General features: G+C 44.7%; 2 protein-coding genes across 4 annotated transcripts in view; one reads left to right on the top strand and one right to left on the bottom strand.

Moving 5' to 3' along the window:
* Positions 1-495: 495 nt before the first annotated feature.
* LOC118318547 lies at positions 496-2,952 on the bottom strand. The gene is made up of 2 exons (XM_035648331.2): positions 1,816-2,952; positions 496-1,524 (listed from the first exon to the last, which is right to left on the bottom strand). The coding sequence occupies exons 1-2, from the start codon at positions 2,846-2,848 to the stop codon at positions 1,211-1,213; spliced, it is 1,347 nt and encodes a 448-aa protein (XP_035504224.2). The 5' UTR covers positions 2,849-2,952; the 3' UTR covers positions 496-1,210.
* Positions 2,953-4,095: 1,143 nt separating this feature from the next.
* The window catches only part of LOC118318530 (kinesin-like protein KIF21A), a 32,291-nt gene continuing 14,067 nt past the window's right edge, over positions 4,096-22,319 (top strand). For 2 of the 3 annotated variants that reach the window (XM_035648306.2, XM_035648281.2), the window contains exons 1-6: positions 4,097-4,493; positions 17,627-17,849; positions 19,685-19,867; positions 20,300-20,449; positions 21,611-21,745; positions 21,894-22,058. In XM_035648306.2, the coding sequence (XP_035504199.2) occupies positions 4,450-4,493; positions 17,627-17,849; positions 19,685-19,867; positions 20,300-20,449; positions 21,611-21,745; positions 21,894-22,058 (900 nt within the window). In that variant the 5' untranslated portion in view covers positions 4,097-4,449. Of the gene's footprint in view, positions 4,494-17,626; positions 17,850-19,684; positions 19,868-20,299; positions 20,450-21,610; positions 21,746-21,893; positions 22,059-22,319 lie in introns of all 3 variants that reach the window. The other variant, XM_035648295.2, reaches the window with a different exon arrangement.

Here is a 22,319-nt window from a genome sequence, read left to right as displayed (position 1 = left end):
TTGCTAAGCATGGCTGTCAGGATACACAACTAAATCCTGATTTTAATCGATGGCATGTTGATGAAAGTGTTGCATGTGGATTTGAGAGAAAAGCCCAAACTTCACTTCTTTAAACGAAGAAGCACCAAGCTATAAAGTAAAGTATACGAAGAGGTCTTAGCCACTGCGACACTCCAACCAATTTTTTAACTTGGAGTTTACGAGTTTACAGGACACAAATATTTAGAAAATCCAGGGTCTTAGTACTCTGTGGTCCGGTCTGGTCTGGAGATTTTGGAGACGGCTCCTCTCTGGTACCCCAGCGACTGCAGGAGAACAGCGAGGCCCAAACCAGGCTCAGCTCTTGCCAGGAAGGTGCAGCCAAAGTACAGAGCAGTGCTGCATGGGGGTTGTGGGCCCAAGGCCTTAGCATTTCTACTACCATTCACACACAGGCTGTTGCTGAAAGCTACTCTGGGAAATGTAGTTTCGCCATTAAAAAACACAAGAGGGGTGTGTCGAAAAGTGAGTAAAAAGATTTAATCGAAGCTTGTCAACAATATTTGTTGTTTGTAAGACTGGGGTTGCTTGGATGCAACAGCATGTAGATTTAGTTTGACACTAGATTTGGACATGTGTGAGAGAATGGAACTTTCACAATCAGTCCATAAAGTACAATTCGTAAATATATTAGCTGTATTTGAATATCATCTTCTCATGGATCACGGATCCTGGTGTTTTCGAAGCGGCTCATCTCTCGTCTCTCCCTCCAGGCTCCCTCCTGCTTCCTCAGGTCTGGCATCCTGCGGGTGAGAGCGCCTCCCTGGGCTCTGTGACGACTGAGCCCAGATCTGCCAAGAGCATAGACTGTATGTAGAGGTCATGAGCTGCAGCATCAACCCCTTCTCTGCCTGAAACGGTGGCAGACAGCGACCTCCGGCGGCACAACTCAGGCTTTTGTATTGAATCTATTTCACTAATTTAATTGTTTTCTGATGACTGACTGAGGAAAAAGTCAGCAGATGAAATGATTATGAAAATAATCAGCAGTTGTGGACGAAGTTATTTGGACTGACTGAGAAGCAACAAAGCCCTTTTTCATTTACATATTTATTAATGTATTATTCTAAACGGAAAAATGGAAGGAAAAAAAACGTGGGAAAAAAGACAAGTATCATGATAGAAAATGGAAAAAGAAAATGTGTCAAATGTAAAAAAGTCTCAGTCTGCATCATCCTACATCCCTCCGTTTTTTGCGGAACCGACCGAAGAAGCGTTGGATTCCTTTGGACTTCTTCTTCTTGTGCTCATTGTGGCTGATTTCCTTGCCCTCCTGCGCGGAGGCTATTTCAAGAGCTTCGCCTGAGCTCGTGACGGAGTTCGGTGCAAGCTGCTCAACTGCAACATGGCTGACTGTCAAACCCTCCTTGCCCGACAGTGCGAGGGTTATGGTGAGGCCAAATCTTTGGACAGTAAGTCCACTGCCAGGGGACACTGTAGGTGGCAGAGCTGGAGCCACAGGAGAGTCTGTGTTCCTGGTGGGCTCTGTGGAAGAATACCTCAGGTTAAGTTCTGTGTCTGGTTCACATTAGTTTTTTATTCACCGCACCGTGGAGACAGAACTTACACACACACACACACACACATACACACACACACACACACACACACACACACACACACACACACACACACACACACACACACACACACACACACACACAGATGCATCTGTTAATTAATGCAAAAATAGTTCATCTCAGCGCAGAGATGGATGTCACGAGAAAAGCAGGAACTTAATATCGGGATAAAAAATGTTCTTCTTTGGCTCCTTACCTTCTACGATCCAAGTAATAGCTGGAGTACTGTTCTCAGCTGAGCTGGTGCTGGAGTTAGTTGCAGGCTGCTCGGCCTCAACCTGGCTGACTGGTTCATCAGCAGAGGTCACATGATGTGATGGAGCTGCAGCCACAGGAGAGTCTAGTTCCTTCGTGGGCCTCTGGACTGTGTCGTCCCTGTCCGGGATCGAGGGAGTGTCAGTGTCGGCCTGTGGTTGGAAAAGCGCACAAATGTCCCTCGTGGCAGCTTCGGCTATTTCGTCCAGCAACTGTGCTGCAAAACAGTCAAGTCTCTGCCTCAGGATGTCTTCAGGGTACATCTGCCTAACCCTCTCCTGAACAGACAGGACCACGGCATCTCTGATGGGGCGGGAGACGTTGACTCGATGAAGACCACTGGACAGAGCCCTCGTGACACGATCCATAACAGCCTTTGTGACCCCAACAGCCATGTCGCTGAGCTCCTGGGAGGGCATGTTGAGGTAGGTGGTGGGAGATGGCAACCAGAAGCCCTGAAGGACTTTTGGAACAACTTCCACGACCACCTCCGAAGGGCCGAGCAGTCTGGAGCGGGGAGTCGCCTGCAGCTGCTCCGTCAGACTCTCTCCAAACTTCTGAGCCAATTTCATAATCTTGGGGTTTTGGAAACAAGGAGGGATGTCTTCTGGGTACTCGAACAGCCATCTTGCTTCGAACTGGACGTCCCTCATCTTCATACTGGTGAGAACATCCATCACCATCTTCAGAAAAGGCTGGAAGTCATCACTGAACCCCTCCCGTTCAAAGTCCCAGCGGCGCATTCTGAGCGACTTTTTGCTCTCCTCTAGAAACTGGTCTGTCATGTCCTCGACAGTCAACTCCGATGGGATCCTGTCCTCCTGCTGAAGTCTCAAAAGTTCAGTCAGCACAGCAATGTAGTTCTTGTAGGAGAGGATGTGCCAGCAGATCTCCAGAGCCCTTTCATAAATAGGTCTGTCAATCATCACCTTGATGGGTCCGTAGATGCCCCTGCTGCCTTCAATGAAAGCCATCGCTGCAGTAAATCAAAACACTGAAGTAGGATAGTATTGAAGTTCTCCAGACACGTCCAAAAGATGCTAACATAAAACAAGAGTCAACAGTCAAGGATATCAAAGGATGGAAGGATGGAAGGATATCAAAGCGATGACGTCACCCACCACTGCAAATTATGCAAATGAGTGTGTGTGTCCCAGGAATGAGGAGGTGATTGGAGGACGTCATCTGATCCTATAGTCAATTAGCCCCTGTCTTTTTTATCACATATAAGAAGCAGAGACATACACATTATACACAATTCAATTTTAGATTCTAAATATTTATTTTTCCGTGTCTGATTCACAAGGCTCCCAGCTTTGAGCAAACTACAGTTTGCTGATGCAATTACATTTTGATGACCCCCAGGCTGAGTTATTTTTTTTCATAACTCGAGCCTGGACAGAAAAATGTCCAAGTTTGAAAACATAGTTATTGTGAGCATGTTTTTCAGTTTGTGAGACATGAATCAGACCCTGGAGCAGCTAAGAGCAAACGGTAACACTTAGTTACAGTAGTACTGTACATACTGTTTGGAAGCATTATGTAGAATAAGTTTGTGAAGCCATCTACTGGAAGAACCAAATTACACATCAGCTCAATTACTTCTACGGTGCAATAAAATGAATTGACCACAAGGTGGCGGCATGTCCAAGAATCCACTGACCATCATCACCTGCACACTCCCCACCTACTGTTGTGGCCATGTCATCTGCTCATCAGATACGATATGGTTTATTACGGGAATGTGAGAAACAAGACAAAACAGTCACTCAAAAAATATGTGTTTTTTATTTGTACAGTTATTAGAGATTGTTAGTTCATTTTAGGACATATGTTCATGCCTTTTATGTGCATGCTCAATGTGGTGGGCTATTAATTGAAATACATTTTTTTTTGTTTTAAAAAAAAGCATGATGGTAGTTGTTTTTTTTTTTTACAGTAAATCTAGTTAAAACTGATTTGTGTAATATTTATATTTTTTGTTTATCTATTTTAAAAAGGTCTTCATTCATAATTTTACAACATCAAAACATATTTTACAAATTATTATCATTATTATGACTATTATTCTGATTATTCTGACTATTATTCTGATTATTATTATCATAGCACATTTTCTACGTACAGTGAGGGAGCTTGTCCTCTGTCTGGATTGGTTGAGCTCAGGAGGAGGGGTTTGGTTACGTCATCCGTCTTGGGAACCACACGCTCGGCTGTTCCCTCCCTCCCTCCCTCCCTCACGCACAGACAGTGCACCCTGCCCGGGCAGGAGGAGGCTGCGCGAGACGATGCCTCTGGAGAGGTGACCGCCGGCGGATCGCTATGAGCACGTTTCTCAAGACAAAGGTCAGATCACCACAAGTCGGTCCGATACAACATGGCTCCTGCTTAGGAGGCGGTGAAGGTGAGAGCGGCGGCGGAAGCTGAAGATAAGAAGCGCTTTTCTCGGTGTAGAGGAGGGAGGGAGGGAGAGAGAGAGAGGGGGTGCTTCTCTTGTAAGAGGATAGAAGAGAAAAGGGAAATCGAGCCATATCTTCACGCGGACTCGCTACGCGGCGGCCCCGGCGTGGACACGATGAGCAGCGGGCCGGATGAGAGCTCGGTGCGCGTCGCCCTGAGGTAAGGATGCGAGCGGAGGACCCCTCCTGTCTCCAAAGATGCTCCTGTGTGTCACACACACACACACACACACACACACATAAACATGGGACCCCTGCCTTTATTACCACTGCTGAACCACCCACACATTATCACCACATACAATCAACCAGCATCCAAACAATGTAGTGCACCCCCCCAACACACACACACACACACACACACACACACATACACACACACAAACACACACACACACACTCACACACACACACGCACATTCCCTGAATGGGCTTTTATTTTGAAGCTTATCATATATGACTTAAACGACAGGCATGTGCTGTACAGTGGCTCACGATTGGGCCACATGACCTTCTTTTGTTAAGACCTGCACTGCATGTACATGCTGTGCAGTGGAGTGGATTCATGAATGAAGGTCTACAGTATAGCTGCTGAGGGATTTAGGCCGACGAGAAGCGCGTTTACTCGTCCCAGACAACACACAGTCACTGATGCTGTCAGGTTTTTTTTTCAAATGTGTCACCTGATATGACATCTTCTAACAAAAATTAAAACTCACCGCAGGTGACTTGTGAAGAATCTGTGTGTACAGTACGTCGTCGTGTTGTGTTTTTCTGGCACGGTGCATTTCGCAGTATCAAGCCGATCTGACCCTTGACCCTTCTGAGGCCAATCCTTGCTGTCACTTACACAGCAGACACACTGAGACAGTCACCGTCTGGTCTCTGGTTGTGTCAGTGCTTCGCAGACGTGTTTGGAAACAGGACTGGGGGGAGGAAAAAAATAGGGGGGGGCCAGACACAGGCAGAACAATAAAACACACAAACAAATCAATGAAGGCGTCAATAGCCTGGCATGATAGGGCGTCAGCTGAGGATTGGGGGGCAGGTGTTTTCTGTGTGCGTGTGTCTGTGTGTGTGTGTGTCTGTGTGTGTGTGTGTCTGTGTGTGTGTGCGCGCGTGCAGTTGTGCAATCTGAAACGTCATGTGAACTGGATCAGTGGAAGTGCGTGGACAAAAGCTCGTTCCTCTCATGTTTCTCGTCTCTCTCTCTCTCTCTCTCTCTCTGTGCCTTCGCTTGTTATTGTGCATTCAGACTTTGACCCAGAACTCTGTTTACTGAGTCAACTCGGTTTACTAAGCCCCGTCTCACTCCTTTAATTGATAGTAAATAATCTTTCAGTTCATCCCATCGTGCTCGCTGGTTGTCCAGCGCGGTACGGTCCCATTAATGAGAGATTGTAAGATGACATTTGTCTAGGTTTTCTCGCTCTTAGTTATAACACAATAAAGAACATATAACCACACAAATACAAGCTGCTGATAATATATCAAATCACGTTACACACAGCTCATTTTTTTTTTGACTGGAAACTACCTGCTCGGGGCGCCATTAATAATTTGCTGAGCTCTGACATCTTGTTTACAAGTTCCTTCTTTCTTTCTTTCTGTTCGCCCATTCATTTAAAGTGAGTGTTTGAATTTATAAGTCACTTCGCATGAACCAACATACTCTCAGTAGACACGTCGTAGGCACAAATGATATGAAGCCCTTGCGTCTCGTGGGAAGATTTGTTAAAGACAAACATTCAAAGCTCGGTCAGTTAAAGTCAGAGATGAATACAATTTTAAATTCAGACGGGTTCTGTTTGCATTTTTACAACAGACATTAGTGACCAGTGAGCCACCGTGCACAATACTAGAACCATGAAACTGGTCAAACTGATATATATCAAAAGTTTCTGCGGTAGAAAAGGTCTGTCTGAGCAAAAAAGACACAATGAAAAAAACAGAACAAACAAACACACAAACAGCGAGTTTATGATACGTTGGCAGTTAAACATGCAATGGAATATTCAATTAAAAGCTGATTGAATCAATATTCTAACACAAATAATGGGTGAAACGACACAGAGAATTATCCCCCCGACTCCGCAGGTCCCCTCAATTTTCTTTTTTAGCATCTTTCAGCTCAATGTTTCTGTTCGGTGGCCCGCAACTTCATCAGTCATCTCTGGGTACATGAAGATGAGCCTTAAAAACAAAAGAGGAAATTTTCTGGTTTTCTAATTCGTACAGTGAACAACTCGTGAACGGCTACGTGGCGGTCGGACGCACCCTTACGATTGTTTTGTTTCTGTTTTTGTTTTTGATGGAGCCTTGGCTCGTCTCGGCCAGATTACTTTAACTCTGTACATGTGGTTGTCCAAGTCCAGTCCAGTCCGTTCCCGCAAATCTGCGCTGGTTACAAGTTAAATACATAATTGATTTGATTGATTGATTTGTTTACAAAGCTCTCAATGGACCGGCCCCCTCATTATGTCACTGATCTCCTGATTCTGCCGCCCAGGTCACTAAGGTCATGCGCACATCAATTCCTTCTCAGCCCCTTTCTCTACTTTAAAACAGAAGGGGGCTGGGGCGTTCTCTTTTGCTGATCCCCCCAAAGCTCTGGAATAGTCTCATGTCCCACATTAGATCTTGTCCCCGTATTCATAATTTAAAATCTGATTTAAATTCCTACCATTTGAATCTTGCTTTTTAATTCAGTCAGATTCTATCTTATGATTCTGTTTATGTCAGTCCTTATTTAATCTTCACTACTTTTACTGCATTTTTGTTTTTGATTCTATCACGACACTAGTCTGTTCTTACTTGTCTTTAACAACTGACTTGACTTCAGACAAAACATGTCAAATTTAACCGAAAGTACAATTTCCCCTCCCTTGATAATCAGCGGTCGTGACATCTTTTTTCATCTGCCTCCAAATCACTCTTTGTGAGTTGTTATTTTCAGTTGCCGTGGCAACATCCTAATTATTTTGGAGCTTTGTATTCGCGGTGAGCCCCGAACTTTAAAGCATCTGAAAGGTTTGTTAACTGACAGCTTGTCCTCATTCTGTGCAAGTTTAGTTAGCTGTGTGTGTGCGCGCGTGTGTGTGCGCGTGTGTGTGTGTTTGCAGTATGCAGCTAGCAGGTTGCCAACCCGTACCTGCCTCAGCCTGTGAGGCTAATGCTGTCTGTTAGCAAGTTCCTAATCCCCACCCCAACATGTCCAGGGTGATGAAATGCTACTTTATCATCCTGATTTGGTTTCTTTTTTCCTTTTTCTTTTTTTGAGGAAACAGGCGGACGGGAAAGAAAGGCGTCTGGAGCCTGAAGGCATTTCAGAGAGTTTTTAAAAAAAATTTTTGATTTATTACTGGAAAGATGATGTAACAGAAAAGTGTATTTGCTCTTTGTAAATGCACGCTGCCTCTAAATGGATCTTCAGTCAGGTTATTTAAACATTATAGGTAGTTGCCCTGCTGGCATCTGTGGTTTTAAAGATTATCTTCTTCACACCCTGACAGCATACAGATACGCATTATTACTCACTCAGCAAACACACGCGGTGTGTGCTGAGGAATCCTCTGTACGAATGTTTTTGTGTTTCTTTTACTTATGTAACACCCCGTCTTGTGTGTGTCTGTGTGCGCGCGGCCGTGCACATGTTTTCCCCTGTCCCATATTCAATGAAAAAGCAACAAAGGAAGTTAACGATTCATCTGAGAAGCACATTGTGGCGCAGACTTTGCCTGAAGGAGCCAGTCAAACGACTGATTAGTTTTGTCAATATCCCCATCAGTGCATCTTTAATAATTCAGAGTCAGAATTCGTCGGCAGAAGCGGCTTTGGGTTACGTACTTTTGAATTTAGAAGAGGTCGTTCGTCCTCTTTAATTAGGAAGGATGGAGTGAGTGCTTTTGGAAGCAAGTTCTTTTTAATCCTCCTTTAAATAAATAAAAAGAGGTTACTCCACTTTCACATGAGGGAAATTTGTATATAATTGGATAACGCTGATACGGCAGTATTGATAAATATGATTTGAGTCATTGATATGCAGCACTGTGGAACAAAGGGAGTGGAGCAGAAACAATGAAATCTGTTATGTGAGATTCAAATCAGAAATCAAACTGTCGGTCCAAAAATTTGCTGTTTTTTGTCTATTTTGTATGATAGTTATCTGAATACCTTTGGGTTTTGGACTGTTGGTTGCACAAAGCAAGCAATTTGTCAACTTGCATTGTACATACATCAATTTTGTGATATTTTATAGACCGAACAGTAAATGGACAAAACAATCTTCAGATGAATCGACAAGAAGAGGAATTTTTTAGTGGCAACCCTAAAAGGATACCACTGATGTAAAAAACAGTTTGGAAAAATCATGGTATATATTGTCATATTGTTCAATGATACTCAAATGCAAACTAGAACAGCAACTCTTCTCATTTATTAATAGCCAGAATGTCTCTCTCCTATTGGCTCATTTGAGCGTCTGTCAGGTACAAGGGCCTCCCCCTTTGACCTTTGTGGATTATGTTTGAGGGCAAAGGCTGTGCGCCTGCTGCTATGATACAAAAGCATTATGTGTGTGTGTTTGTGTGTGTGTGTGTGTGTGTGTGTGCGTGCGTGTGTGCATGCATAAACCTGTGTCTGTCCAAGCATATTCATGCTAAATATTCATGAACCAACTCAAGTGAACTGAGACGCAAAGCAAAGCAAGCTGCAAGCCATCTGCCAGCTGCTGTCATGTGATATTACAGTTGACATATTCAGTAACTTCTGTCTAAGCAGCACAGGCAAAGGTTGTTTCAATATGGATTTTAAAAGAAATGATTGTAAGACTGATTAAGATCAGGTTTTGTTATTTTAACCACGACTCATCTTTGAATGTGCCATAAATGTGTAAAAACATGTTGTTGTTTTTTTTAGGTATGAATCGTGTTTCATTAAAGGGCTGAACTGTCCTTGTCAAAAAGGAATTTTTCCATTTTCATTGGGGTCGGTGCTGGAGGCCAGTGGTGTGTGTGTGTGTGTGTGTGTGTGTGTGTGTTATTCTCCCTCAGTGACTGCCGGTCAGGCTGTCCTCTGCCACCTCTCCCTCCTTCCTGCCCTGCGACCCTTGACCCAGGATGCGGTCAGATCACACAGATTTGGTCAGTCACCGAGTCAGACTTTCCCCCTTTGGAGCGTATTTCAGCCGTCACCATGGTGACCGTGGGACCTTTCAGAGCTCAGGGTGCCGCAGCATTGCTCCTCCTGCGAATGCAAGTCACTCTGTCACCGCGCGGAGGTCGGGAGAAGGGGTGGGGCTAAAATGCTGAGTCAGCAGAACACCCTCTCTGACCCTTTCTGTACATTTTCCTGTGTCATTCCCAAATCATCGCTGGTGACATCACACATCGCAACAGACCCGGAGGAAAAAGACGGATTTAAGGTATTTGCTAATACCTCAAATCTTTTTTCCACCAACTACACTTGAATCTCTCTGCCAGGGTTTGGCCGCTCTCTGAGCCTCCTGTGTCCTAGTTGTTGAAGACTTAGAGAGGTACACTGAAGACAGTGACACAGTATTGAATTGGCTCTTGATGTCAAGCACAGCTGCTCGACAATGTGAAGACTGTTACTATAATCACACTCTTGTTGTACTGCTCAGTCGTGGCAGTTGAAACTGTAGCGGCTCATTGTGGCCCTGCCATTTTTCGCCGTCCACAAAGTCGCCTTTTTTTCCCTCTTCCATCATTTATGCATCTTCACATCCATCCTCTTGCTCAGGGCGGCCATTAGACCCCTGTCAACAGAAACATCAATTCAAGCTGACACACACACACACACACGCACGCACACACACACACACACACACACACGCACACACTAACTATAGAAAATACAAGTGTACGAGTCCACCTGCTGGCTGATGCTATAAAAAAGCTGTGTTGCTTATGTCTGTGTGTTTGTGCATGTTGTTACATAAGAACATCATGTTTGTATACCTGAAGGCCTTACTGACACACACACACACACACACACACACACACACACACACACACACACACACACACACACACACACACACAAAAGGATGTGAATGAATGCAGTGGTAGGATCATGTTTCCTACAGTCATAGAGTCCTGAAGAATAGAGAGAGAAGCTTTTCAGTTTTATCAAACAGAGGCCCTCGAACTAGAAGAAAGGTTAGCAGAGTGTGCGGGTGTTTTTGTGTGTGTGTGTGTGTCTCACTGAAATCCAAGTGCTCGCGGTTCTCTCAGTTACATGCGCAGGACTGGGCCAGCAGAGCATGTGCGTGTGTGTGTGTGTGTACGAGAGTTTGTGTGCACCCGGGTGTGTGTGTGTTTGTGTGTTTTGTACGAGCAGTGCAGCGTGGTCCCTCATTAACCTCGGCTGGTTGGCATCACTGTCATCGGTCCACAGTTAAAGCACCTCAGAGTCCAATCGCATCTTCGTCAAAACACTCAGACATTCTTCAGCTGCTTAGTCCCAGTTGTAATTGAGGCCTATGTGCAGATGCTGCTATATGTACAGACTGAGTGTGTGTATGAGCGATACACACACACACCGTCCGGCTGTATGCTGGTTAGCCGTGTGTATTAAAGTGTGAGCTCGGCGTCTGACTGATCTTAAATCTCAGCTCTTCTTTCTGTTAATTCCCTCACACATGCCCGTCCTAGACGTTTTCTCTGGCTGTGGTGCTGCTGCCTCTGTGTGTTTATTGAGTGTGCCCATCATGCTCCTTACGTCTTTGACACTTTAATGCGGCACCCCCAAATCTATAACGTGGACACGTCTCGGCCCTCAGTTTGTGAGTCCACGTCCCCTCGCGTCTGTCCTTTCGGCTCTGGAGGCCCCGTGTTCTGTTGACACCTTAAAACTCAACATCAGGAAGACGTCCCTCATATCTTATACACCACGACACAGCTTTGTTCCAGATTAAAATGAATGTTTGTAATATTTTCGTTTACAGATTTTTACTGGTTTGAAGCGGATGTTTCCCCCCGCCCCAAAATTGAAAAACAAAATGTCTCTACTGTCTATTTATTTTCAGTGCTCAGATTTTTGCCTCCTACTCATCACGATGGAGGTTAACTGAATACTATAAATATTATATTATGATATACATTGAATACTGCTTGTGGAGTCCGTGATATTTATTCCTGACAGGTCTCAGTACATAAAAATCTAAACTAAATCAATCTGCATGGCTATATACTGTACCACTGTCAGTAAATAAAAGTAAATACTTATGTTTTGGGAAATAGCTGGTAGTGACTTTAATTGACTTTAACAGCCTTTAGTGAAATGTTTTTGTCGACACATTAGACCCATGTCTGTATGATTGCAGTGGCTTATAAGTGATCAAATAATCTAACTTTTTAACCAACAAACCAAACAGAGAACACTGAGGGTGAGCAGCAGACAGCTTCCCTAGTGTTTGGCCCTGTGTGGTGCTTTCATTAATTATTTCACCATCCAGAAATATGTGAGTTTAATAGTGTTGTCTGCTGCCTCGTGGGCCCAGATGTCCCCTTCCGTCTCTGCTGAATCGCTGGCTGCAGCTGTACAAAGTGTCTGAAGCCAGCCACCGAACTAAACCAAAAATGAGATTACTGCAGATTAGATTAGGTTGGCCGTGGAGTGAGGCATCTGGCTTTGTTGTCATTGTTGTTCGGCAACAGCGCGATCGACTGCATCACCGGGGGGAGAATTGATGGGATGAGGGGTGATGTCAGTAAGGAAGGACAGGATCAGCAACTCAGTGGCGATGGGCTGACTCATCTCCTTTTTATTTATTGAATTATTAAATCTTATCTCCTCATATCATCTAATCTTGCTTATGAGGTCAGCACAGTTGTAATGCTGATGCTAAGGATTTCGTTTTTTTTCCGTAATATATTATACATCTGTTCTCATTGCCAGGATCAGATCCAAAAATGTTCAAAATCAAAATTCCAAATGCCGAGGTGGTAGCATCCAAGATGCTGCAACCAGTCATGTCTGCTTTTCACTGAACTTTAAACCTCCAAAAATCATAGTGAAGTTGTATGATGGGTGTGTGTGTGTGTGCGTGTGCATGCACTCTTGAGGAGTCCGCTGTTTCTCGGGCTGTCACTTTAATCGCAGTAATGAGACTGAGAGCAGGAGCCTAACAGGATTTGTCACATAGGTAGAGGCTGATAAAGCCCCTCCGTGTGCGTGTCTGTCTATAATGTAGTGTGTGTGTGTGAGTGTGTTTGATATGTACAACCTATGTGTGTTTGAGTGTGTGTGTGTGTGTGTGTGCCTATCTCCCTCTCAGCACTTTCAGCTCACAGCCGGCAAAGCCTTCTTTTATTGACCTGAGTTCAGAGGCTGTGCAGTTAACTTCCCTGTCAGTATTGAAATAGAACTACATCATGGTTCGGTTGCAGAATTGCGGATCAATGTCACTTTGAAACAACCTGATTTCTAATAGTGTCCTTTAGCCAAACATGCCATCAGTAATGGCACCATAAAAATACTCATATGGCACTTTTTCTGTTTGCATATGCTGAAGTTACACTTTTGCATCAGACTGTGTTTCAGGTGAGAGTAGTCGCTGAGGTCCTATGCAGATCTGGAAAGAGACTGTTTCCCCTCAGCTTCCTGCGAGCTGTATTGTTTTGATAAGAGATCGAAACATGATTGGTTGTACATAAGACTTGTATATCTCGGTTTCCTTCTTCATTTTCTTCTTCGTTTTTGAATGGCGGTTGGCAACCAGCGTAATAGATGCGTTATATCGGCACCTTCTGCTCTGATTAAAACCACTATATATTCATATGCTATAAAAAAGTTTGTGGTTTGATGTTCACTTTAGTCTGCAACCACAACGAAACCCTAAGCAAACCCTATGAAAATTCAATACAAATAAGAAAACACATGAGGTGTCACGTCGTTGTCCGCCATCTTTGGGAGCTCCAGGAGAACGTAGAACCAATGAGCGACCTCTCCTTCTTACCGTTACATTGCATTATTACATCACATTATATACATTCCACTGACGCTTTTGTCCAAAGCGACGTGCAATCATTGAGGCAGGAAGCATTAAGGGGCCTCGCCTAAGGGCCCACACTGGGATGACCTGGAATTGAACCACGACCTTGTGTACCAACGTCAGCGGTGTAACCCGCTAAGCAACACCACTGTGTTGTCGGCACCTTGTTGTCGGCCTCAGACATCCCTCCTTTCAGTCCTTGTGCTAAGGTAAGCTTACCGGCAGCTGAGTGCAGCTGCAAACACCAAATGAGTGTTAAAGTCACTTCTTTATTTACAAAGTACCATTGTGTGGGTGTCAATTTATCAAAAGGTGCAAATTGCATGTTTTTCCTTTCTTTATCTTTATTCTGCTGTAGTATCTTAGTATCAACTTTTCTACTAGTATCCATCAAAATCCTTCCTGGTATATTTATTACGTATTTATTTCAGTAGCAACACGCATTTTTCGGGGGGAATTATTTTAAAGTGCCTGGTGTTAAAATTCACCACATAAACGTAACCCTTTAATCCCTTCCACTCTGGAACTTCTGAGTACTTTTCTTCTCAGTATTTTTCAGCCATCAGGCTGAAACTGTCATAGTAGATTAATGTTTTGAGCAGTTAAACACACACAGGTTATGACTGTGCCTTTGGGGCCCCCTCATCTCTCTGTGTAAGTGTGTGTGTGTGTGTGTGAATAATTTGAGTTGTTTTCTCGACACTAAAACTTACAGAAAACTAAACGTTAAAACGTGAGTAAAATCAAAAAACAATTGAAGAATCAACCGGCTGCCGAACAGCGTGGTCACTACTTTACCTGTACATGCACAAGTGCTCGAATGTGCACATTTAAGAAGTGCAGTGGGGTTACGTTTCCCGGAGAGAAGGCCTGTGCGGAGCCTTCCGTGTGTGTCACTCCAGAAGGTGGATTAGTGCTGTAAGTCGGCACAGCGCTGAAGGGCAGCCCCTTATTCAGCCAGGAGACGAAAAAGTGTTTTGGGTTGAACCACGGAGTGAAGCCCGCCCGATCATCATCACAGCCGAAGTCAGTCAGTCAGTCATACTAATAACACAGCAGCAGGACGTACTTCACACCTCAGCTTATCCCTCATCTGTTTGTGTTTAACTCAGATGTTTGATGCCAGAACTTGTACGAGTTGTGAATATATACACAGCCAAAAGCTTATATACTCAAAATAGAGGTCCATTGTACCACGGCGCTCAATCACGTACGATCGCCTGAGGCTGAGATACTCAATCAGGTTGAGATCTGTTACAATTTCATGATGCACAACATCAATAGTAGGCACGAGGCCGGTTGACAATCCCATAATATATTTCAAATAGGATTCTTTTACACTTTGTTTTAATACATTTAGGTAAAGAAGCACTGTGAATTGCCTTGTTTAAATGTAGAAATAAACTTATTTGCCAAAGTTTGTGTTGCAGGACAATCTTAAATGGGTCACTTTTATCACTTTGAAGGGCCCAGGAATGATTGAGAAGAAAAATAGCTAGAGTTTCAAAAGGCCGAATCAGTTCAGTGGGATGGATTATGTGCAGCACTATCATTACGCAGAAAGATAATAGCTCGGGTATAACTGGATATTGTCTGTGTGCTGCTTCCTAATGCGGGGGATGGCGTCATTGTCTTGTCTGGGCCGTAACCACTAGTTCTCCTGATGTCTCTCCCACATTCTGTCAGACATTTTCTTTAGCCCACCCCATTGTCCCGTTATGAATGGACGACCCTGGGGATGTCGTAGAACTCAAGAAAACAAACGCTGATAGACTGGACGTTTATTCTAAATGGGGCTACAACGATACACACTTGATCCCTTGGTTCCCTTTGAGCGACTATTGATTGTCATCGGGGTATTTTACTGACTCCGACATTTTCTCAATTTGACGTCTCTCTTTTTGTTACACTTTTCTCCGAGCTCGCTAAGTGAACAATAACCCAGCGACTCAATACCTTTGCTGTAAGCAGCAGTGAGTGGCTCCATTGTTTCACAGGATTATAGAAATGACTCAAGTCAAGTTTTGGGAAAGTGGCCAAAGGGGATTAATGCAGAGTCACTCCCGTAAGGCCCTCAGCCATCCGACCAGTAAGTCACAGTCTCCTCAGATGACCGAAACCCTCTGACTGTAATGGTAACAGCAGTTTTCACCTTGAACAACCTCCGTTAGATCAATGAGCACTTACGACAAACTTGAATCGGCACTAATCAATGCTTTTTTTATTGAGAAAGGACTGAAGGATTGTGTGTCCCACCACTGTCTGCAGGGTTTTACCATCTTTTAGTAACCTGTGCTCTTTTGATTTTGAAACATGTGACATAAACTATTATGATATGATGACGTTAAATTATTTAGTCATCCATAATAGGCTGAGAATCTGACTTATCATCCTTTACTTGGCTGCGTTCTCGGGTATTTACGCAGACAAACTGCACCGGAAAAACCTCTCAGTTAACCGTCTTCAAACTGGACAGACCTAAAGTGAAAAAACCAGAAGCATGAACACAAATCTTTAACCTAATTTTATGGAACAAAGTACATTTCTCGACCCTCACTCTCAGACAACTCTGCGGGTTTGCGTATTCAAGATAATTGGAACGCTGGCGGTGGGGCGTGGTTCTGCATTGGTTCTGCAAAAGGGTTCTGGGTTGGAACCTGATGGCAGCTGTGGTCACACACTGGCGACCTGTCCGGCCTGTACGCGCCTCTTGTCCAGTGTCGACTGTCATTGGATCCAGGCCCCCCCCCCCCTCCAACATGACACCGGATAAGTGGTATAGATAATGAATGGAACAATAGGTATAGAATCACACACTGCCGCCCCTGTTTTCTGTGTGATTCTCTAGTTCGTACTATCTACTGACCAGCTTCACCTGCTTCGGAGATCAACAAATGTATCATCAGATGTTTAAACTAAACTGCGGTTATTATGAGAAATTGTGCAATTCTGCTGCCCACGGCAGATAGCTGACGTTTGTAATGATCCGCGGGTGTTCTGTTACTGCAGCAAGGTTTTTTGTTTCTCCTTAAACCTGCACCAGCCGGCCCCTGCCCGGCTCGGTCGTCTTTTCTCGTCAGGCCTGTAATCCCAGAGACAGTCCCCTAAATAGCTGGGATCTGATGTCACACACACACACACACACACACACACAGACACACACACACACACAATAACACCCCTGTGGTTGTTTGCTACTGTGCTACTGTAGCCTCACTCGCTTCGACTTTCTGTTTTTTTTTTACTGCTTGTGTTGTCTGTTTTTTTTCCTCTCACAATCTGACTGTCCTGTCAGACGCTCTATAGACTCCTGCTGTGATGAATGGCACAGTCCTTTTAATGGAAACACACACACATGTAAACACGGCAACAATGAGCACACACAAGTGTTGCACACAGAATGCAAACTGCGTGCAAAACACCACAACCTCCATCTCTCACACACACACACACACACACACAAACTCATGCTCAGACTTAATGCCTCCCAGCAGAGATCAACAATGACGGCCGTTTATAACAACACTGTGCTATAGATTCTCAGGTGTCTGGGTTATTATTTGTCAGCGTCGTTCTCATTTATCGTTGTTCATTTTCACTGTAGCCTTGGGGAAATTCATTTAGTGCCCGCGAAAAGTTTCCAAGGGAATTTCCACTGTATTTTATTTTCATTTTTCCTTTTCAAATTCATTTCCAATAAAAATGCAGATTTTTTCTGTTAAAACCTCCAACGTTTCCTTGTTCTGCCTCCGACATTTCCACTTCCTCTTCAGGTGGACAGTGAACTCAGTGATGAGAGGCAGAGGGGCATCATGGGAGGAAATGATGTCATAATACTAAAGCAAACAGAGCGATTCCTTAATGAAATCCAGGGTGGGACTGTTTACCCAGAGCTCTCTCCCTCTCTCTCATGAACAGTGAGAGCACTGTACAGTCAACTGGCACTGCACTGGTTCGTCCTGCACTGGCGTAAAAACACACTGCACAGTCGCAGCACTTCATCTGCAGCTCAGCTCCCTTTTCACCATCAAACATGTAATAATCAATCATGGTTTTTGCAAATCAAAAAAATTCCTGATCAGGCTTCAGATGCGTGTTTAGGCGGCTCCACTCTGCCTCTGTCTCGCACACACACACACACACAGACACACACAGACACACACACACGCACACACACACACACACATTAACAAATATCCAAAGGGCCAGGGCCTTGAAGATCCTTCAATTTAAGCATGTTCATAAACACTTTCCTCTGTGTTTGTCTCTCCTACCAGGATCCGTCCTCAGCTGGCCAAAGAGAAGATCGAGGGTTGTCACATCTGTACGTATGTGATGCCGGGCGAGCCCCAGGTGGTCCTGGGCAAGGACAAGGCCTTCACCTACGACCACGTCTTCGACATGGACACCCAGCAGGAGGCCATCTACACCGACTGCACCGAGAGTCTCATCGACGGCTGCCTCGAGGGCTACAACGCCACCATCTTCGCTTACGGACAGGTCGGTGTCGCGCACGCACGCGTCTGTTAGGTTGTTTGCACGGCGGCGGACCGGCGGGAATTCACACGCTCGTTCACGTTTGCTGACGTTGCGTCGCTCAAGGGGGGAGGAGGCTGCATCCAGAATCCCAGAAGATTTATGGCAGCGCGTGACATGAAGATGATTCCATTTCACATCATCAGACAAGTAATGAGGGAGGGAGCAGGCCTTCACAGCCGCACCAGCTCTGTCAAGACGCCATCAGCCGACGTGCCGCGACCTGCCCTCACCAACGCTGCTTCATATTGGCTCCGATAGATCAGCCCAAGAGGCAGAGAAAAGAAAAAGAGGAGTTTGTTGCCCAATCAAATCAAAGGGCAGAACAGATAACTTCACCTCATACCAGAGGGCGAAAGCACAAAATCAAAACATATTTCAGAGGCATTAAACAGAGAAAACTCCAACCTCAAATACCTTGGGGTACCTCAGGTTTTGGACGTCACACACTCGCTTTCAGTTTTGCACAAGACCGAAATCCTCAATGAAGACCAGAATCCTGTTCTTATGAATCCAAGTATTTCTGATGCTATTGAGCTCTCAACATATAGAATACAGAAGAGGTTTCTTGGGGTTGTGAGGAAGGATTCTGACACACAAAGGGAACAACTGACTGAAGCACATGAGGCAAATTGAAACAAAGCTGCACCTTTTTTATTGACCTTGGATTTTAAAAGCCATGCAAAGAAATCTTCTAGTTCAAAAATATATGCGTCCCTCCAAAATATTGTTTGACTTTCAAACACTTCATCACCCCTGTACATCCCACTGCTCATGAATCCTGTGGTGGTTTTGTCAGCTGCCGTTTTGATTGCCAGGAGGATTATACGTAACGTCATGTACTAAAACTAGGGGGCCACCACAACATCCCTGCTCTTTTTGAGATTTTGTTTTTGAACTTTTTGGGAGTGCAGGTTTGCAATTGGCCGTCTATCAGAAATAGCATGCAGATAAAAAAAGAGAGGGGAATTCCTGCAGAGAGAGAGACACACGGCATCTCTTGTGTTGCAGCCGACGCTCTGTAGCTGAACAGCAGCAGTTAAACTTTCCCTCTTCTTCATCTTGCCCTCCGCTCCTCTTCTTTCTGTTCATTATTCTCTCCTCACATTGTCCCGGGCTGCCCTTGTGCTCCTGTCAAAGAGCTTTTCACGGGGTGCAGTGGAGGCCACGCACAAGCGCGCATGCACGGACACGCGCACACACACACACACACACACACACACACACACACACACACACACACACACACACACACACACACACACACACACACACACACACACACGGACACAAAACAGGAGTTTGTGTAGAAACATCATCACACAGGTGCAATCTTATACAATAAGGCAGACAGACACACTGTCTTTCTCATTTGCACACACACACATACACACACACACACACACACACACACACACTCTCCGGCCCAGGGTTTCTTTCAGGCGTTTCAGCAGGGAGGAGAGGGGTGATGTGTGAATTTGAGTTCAATGTTGCATTCCTCTTTTTCTCATGGGGTGGTCACCATGGTGACAGAATTCTCCCCTCTGACCCCCCCCCCCCTTAAACTATTCAGAGCTGTCCCCTATGCCTTCCTTTAGTGATACCAGTGTTTCTTTTTGACAGGGAGACTTGTTTTCCTTTTCCAAAGTCTTTGTACAGTTTAGCTCAGAAACGGATAGATCAAACACACGGAAACACAGATTAAATGTCTCCGGAAAACACGCATGAGAAAAGTAGGAGTAAACTTGATTCCCATTTGGCAGCATAACAGACGACTGTCTTCCTTTTCCTGAGTCCAGACAGGTTCGGGGAAGACGTACACCATGGGAACGGGCTTCAACGTCAACGTCGGAGAGGACGAGCCGGGTATCATTCCCCGCGCCGTCAACCACCTGTTCAGGGGGATCGAGGAGCGCAGACAGGCCGCCACCGAGCAGGGCAAGCCGGTGCCGGAGTTCAAGATCAACGCGCAGTTCCTGGAGGTGCAGAAACACACATGGGAAAACACACAAAAACAAAATAAACCGAGAAATGAAGGTGCATTTATCAGCACTCAGTCTCAACATCAACATCCAGTCCATTTGGGGTCCATTAGTTAGATGTGCCCCGAACATGAAGACAGCAAGAGGTCGAAGGTCGGCAGAGGGTGAAGGGTTCAGGTTGTTAAAGTGTCCAGTTGACCAGTCAGCAATTAAACTGTCATTAGTCAGTCTCTGTGTCCAGCTCCTGCCTTTATTTTTAACTGTCAACTTGTGGCTGCTAACAGCTGGTGGCGAGGAAGCAGCTGAGGCCGCGGAGTGATGACAGTAAACGACACACCAGCGACAGTATTGATGATGTGTCAGGAATTGGGTATTCCTGCGATAATCTGTCTCCCGTTTTTTTTACATTTTTTTATTTCCCCCACGCTCCAGCTGTACAACGAAGAGGTGCTGGACCTGTTCGACACAACGCGAGACATCGAGGCACGGAAACAGAGGTCCAATATCAAAATCCACGAGGACGCCAACGGAGGCATCTACACCGTGGGGGTCACGACCCGCACCGTGACCTCTGCAGCTGAGGTCAGTTTATAATACTGCAACTTGTTCCCCCCAAAACAGTTTTATTAGGAATGACTACCATATTTGTCCTACAATCACAATCTGTCATTACTATTCTGCTAACTACTAATGAAGCTTCGCGTTAGTTCATGCAGGACACGGCAGTCATACGCCCCAGCCGTAATCGGCTGACAGCCCGCTGATTGAACAATTGCTATAAGTCACACCAATCACGGCCCACTCTTGTATACCCATGGGGGAATATCTGCATTGCGCTCCCTGTCTTGGCCTAGCATGCTGCTGGCTAGATACAGGGATCATTATTGAGAATGGAACCATCTGCGCCAAGTCTAACTGTATTTCCATTTGTTGCAATAAATGGTTAAATCTATGACAAGAGTGTTCCTGACTGAACTTACTGTAGCCACCTCATTGACTATAACTTACCCATGCTGTGTCTAATGGTCTACTTCACCAGTACTGTAACTAAAAGCCCTTCATTTTAAAAACAACAATTTTACTTGTCATTATAAAAAAAATTGTTTCACATTGATAAAACTATCACGCACCAAGACAAGCAAAAAAACACCACAATGATATTTAAGGTTGTGTTCACCCAACATCTGAAGTTGCAATTTTGCAGAATTTGTTTTTATACATTTGCAAAGTCTTGAGATATGTATTTGTGTCAAAGTTTTCTCACTCCACCACAGTGAAGTGCTCGTGAATTGAAATGCATTTTGATTTGTTCTCACTGCTATTTAACAATCACATTCATTCAACCAGTAGCATGTATTTCCATAAACAGAATCCGTTCATCCACAGGGATCCACTCAAATAATGATTCACAGGGAACAGTTTTTTCTTGAATAAAGTCTGCTGAAGAAATAAAACCTACTGTACCTGGTCATTGCTATTGACTTATTAAAAAAGAAAATATATTTTCTTTCCCGTGAACCAGCCCTTTAAGTCCTGCTTGTCCACCCACGTCTCCAAAACAAATCTTAATCCCAGTCATTGCTATATAATGGACTCGTTTCATATATGTTTTTTTTTATTTTTATCTCACTATCATTACAAATTTCCTGTGTGGGTCAAGATTTAAGCCCAAAAATTCCCATGACGTGAGAAAACACTCTTTATGTTGTCATTTATTTCTCCCTTCCACCTTCTGTCTGACAGATGATACAGTGTCTTAAGCTGGGCGCTCTGTCCCGAACCACCGCCAGCACCCAGATGAACGTCCAGAGTTCACGCTCGCACGCCATCTTCACCATCCACCTGTGTCAAGTTCGAGTCTGCTCTCCGGATAACAACGTATGTGCTCCGGAACATAACACACCACCGGGGCTCCTCTACCAAAAGATTATGTTGCGGATTGAGATAATCATCAGCTGCAGGGGGGGGGGGGGGGGCATCTTGCATTTATAGCTATTTGTTTGCTGTTCTGTGATGTCTCCTTCAGGATAATGTCACAGACAACCGCTTAGCCGACGACTCGGAGATCAACGAGTTTGAGACGCTCACGGCCAAATTTCACTTTGTGGACCTGGCCGGCTCAGAGAGACTGAAGAGAACCGGAGCCACAGGAGACCGAGCAAAAGAGGGCATCTCCATCAACTGCGGTCTGGTGAGGAAGTCGAGAGCATTGTCGGATTTCTGAATTGAGGATTCAATATTTCAAACTGAAAACTCTGTGTTGCTGTTGCAGGTCATTTCTTTAGTGTTGTGCTATCAGAAGTTTTTACTCACTGGGGAGATGGGGCAAAGCAAAGAATTTTTTTTTCTGAAGCATTGGTGCCCCCAGATGGCCAGAACATGAATAACACACTTAATTTTCTCCACTAGCACAAGGGCCGTTATTTAGAGCGCTGTTTATTCTCTGTCCAGG

This window comes from Scophthalmus maximus, chromosome 12 (assembly GCF_022379125.1).
Source record: "Scophthalmus maximus strain ysfricsl-2021 chromosome 12, ASM2237912v1, whole genome shotgun sequence".
Classification (NCBI taxonomy): domain Eukaryota; kingdom Metazoa; phylum Chordata; class Actinopteri; order Pleuronectiformes; family Scophthalmidae; genus Scophthalmus; species Scophthalmus maximus.
This window is presented reverse-complemented; position numbering and strand designations above follow the sequence as displayed.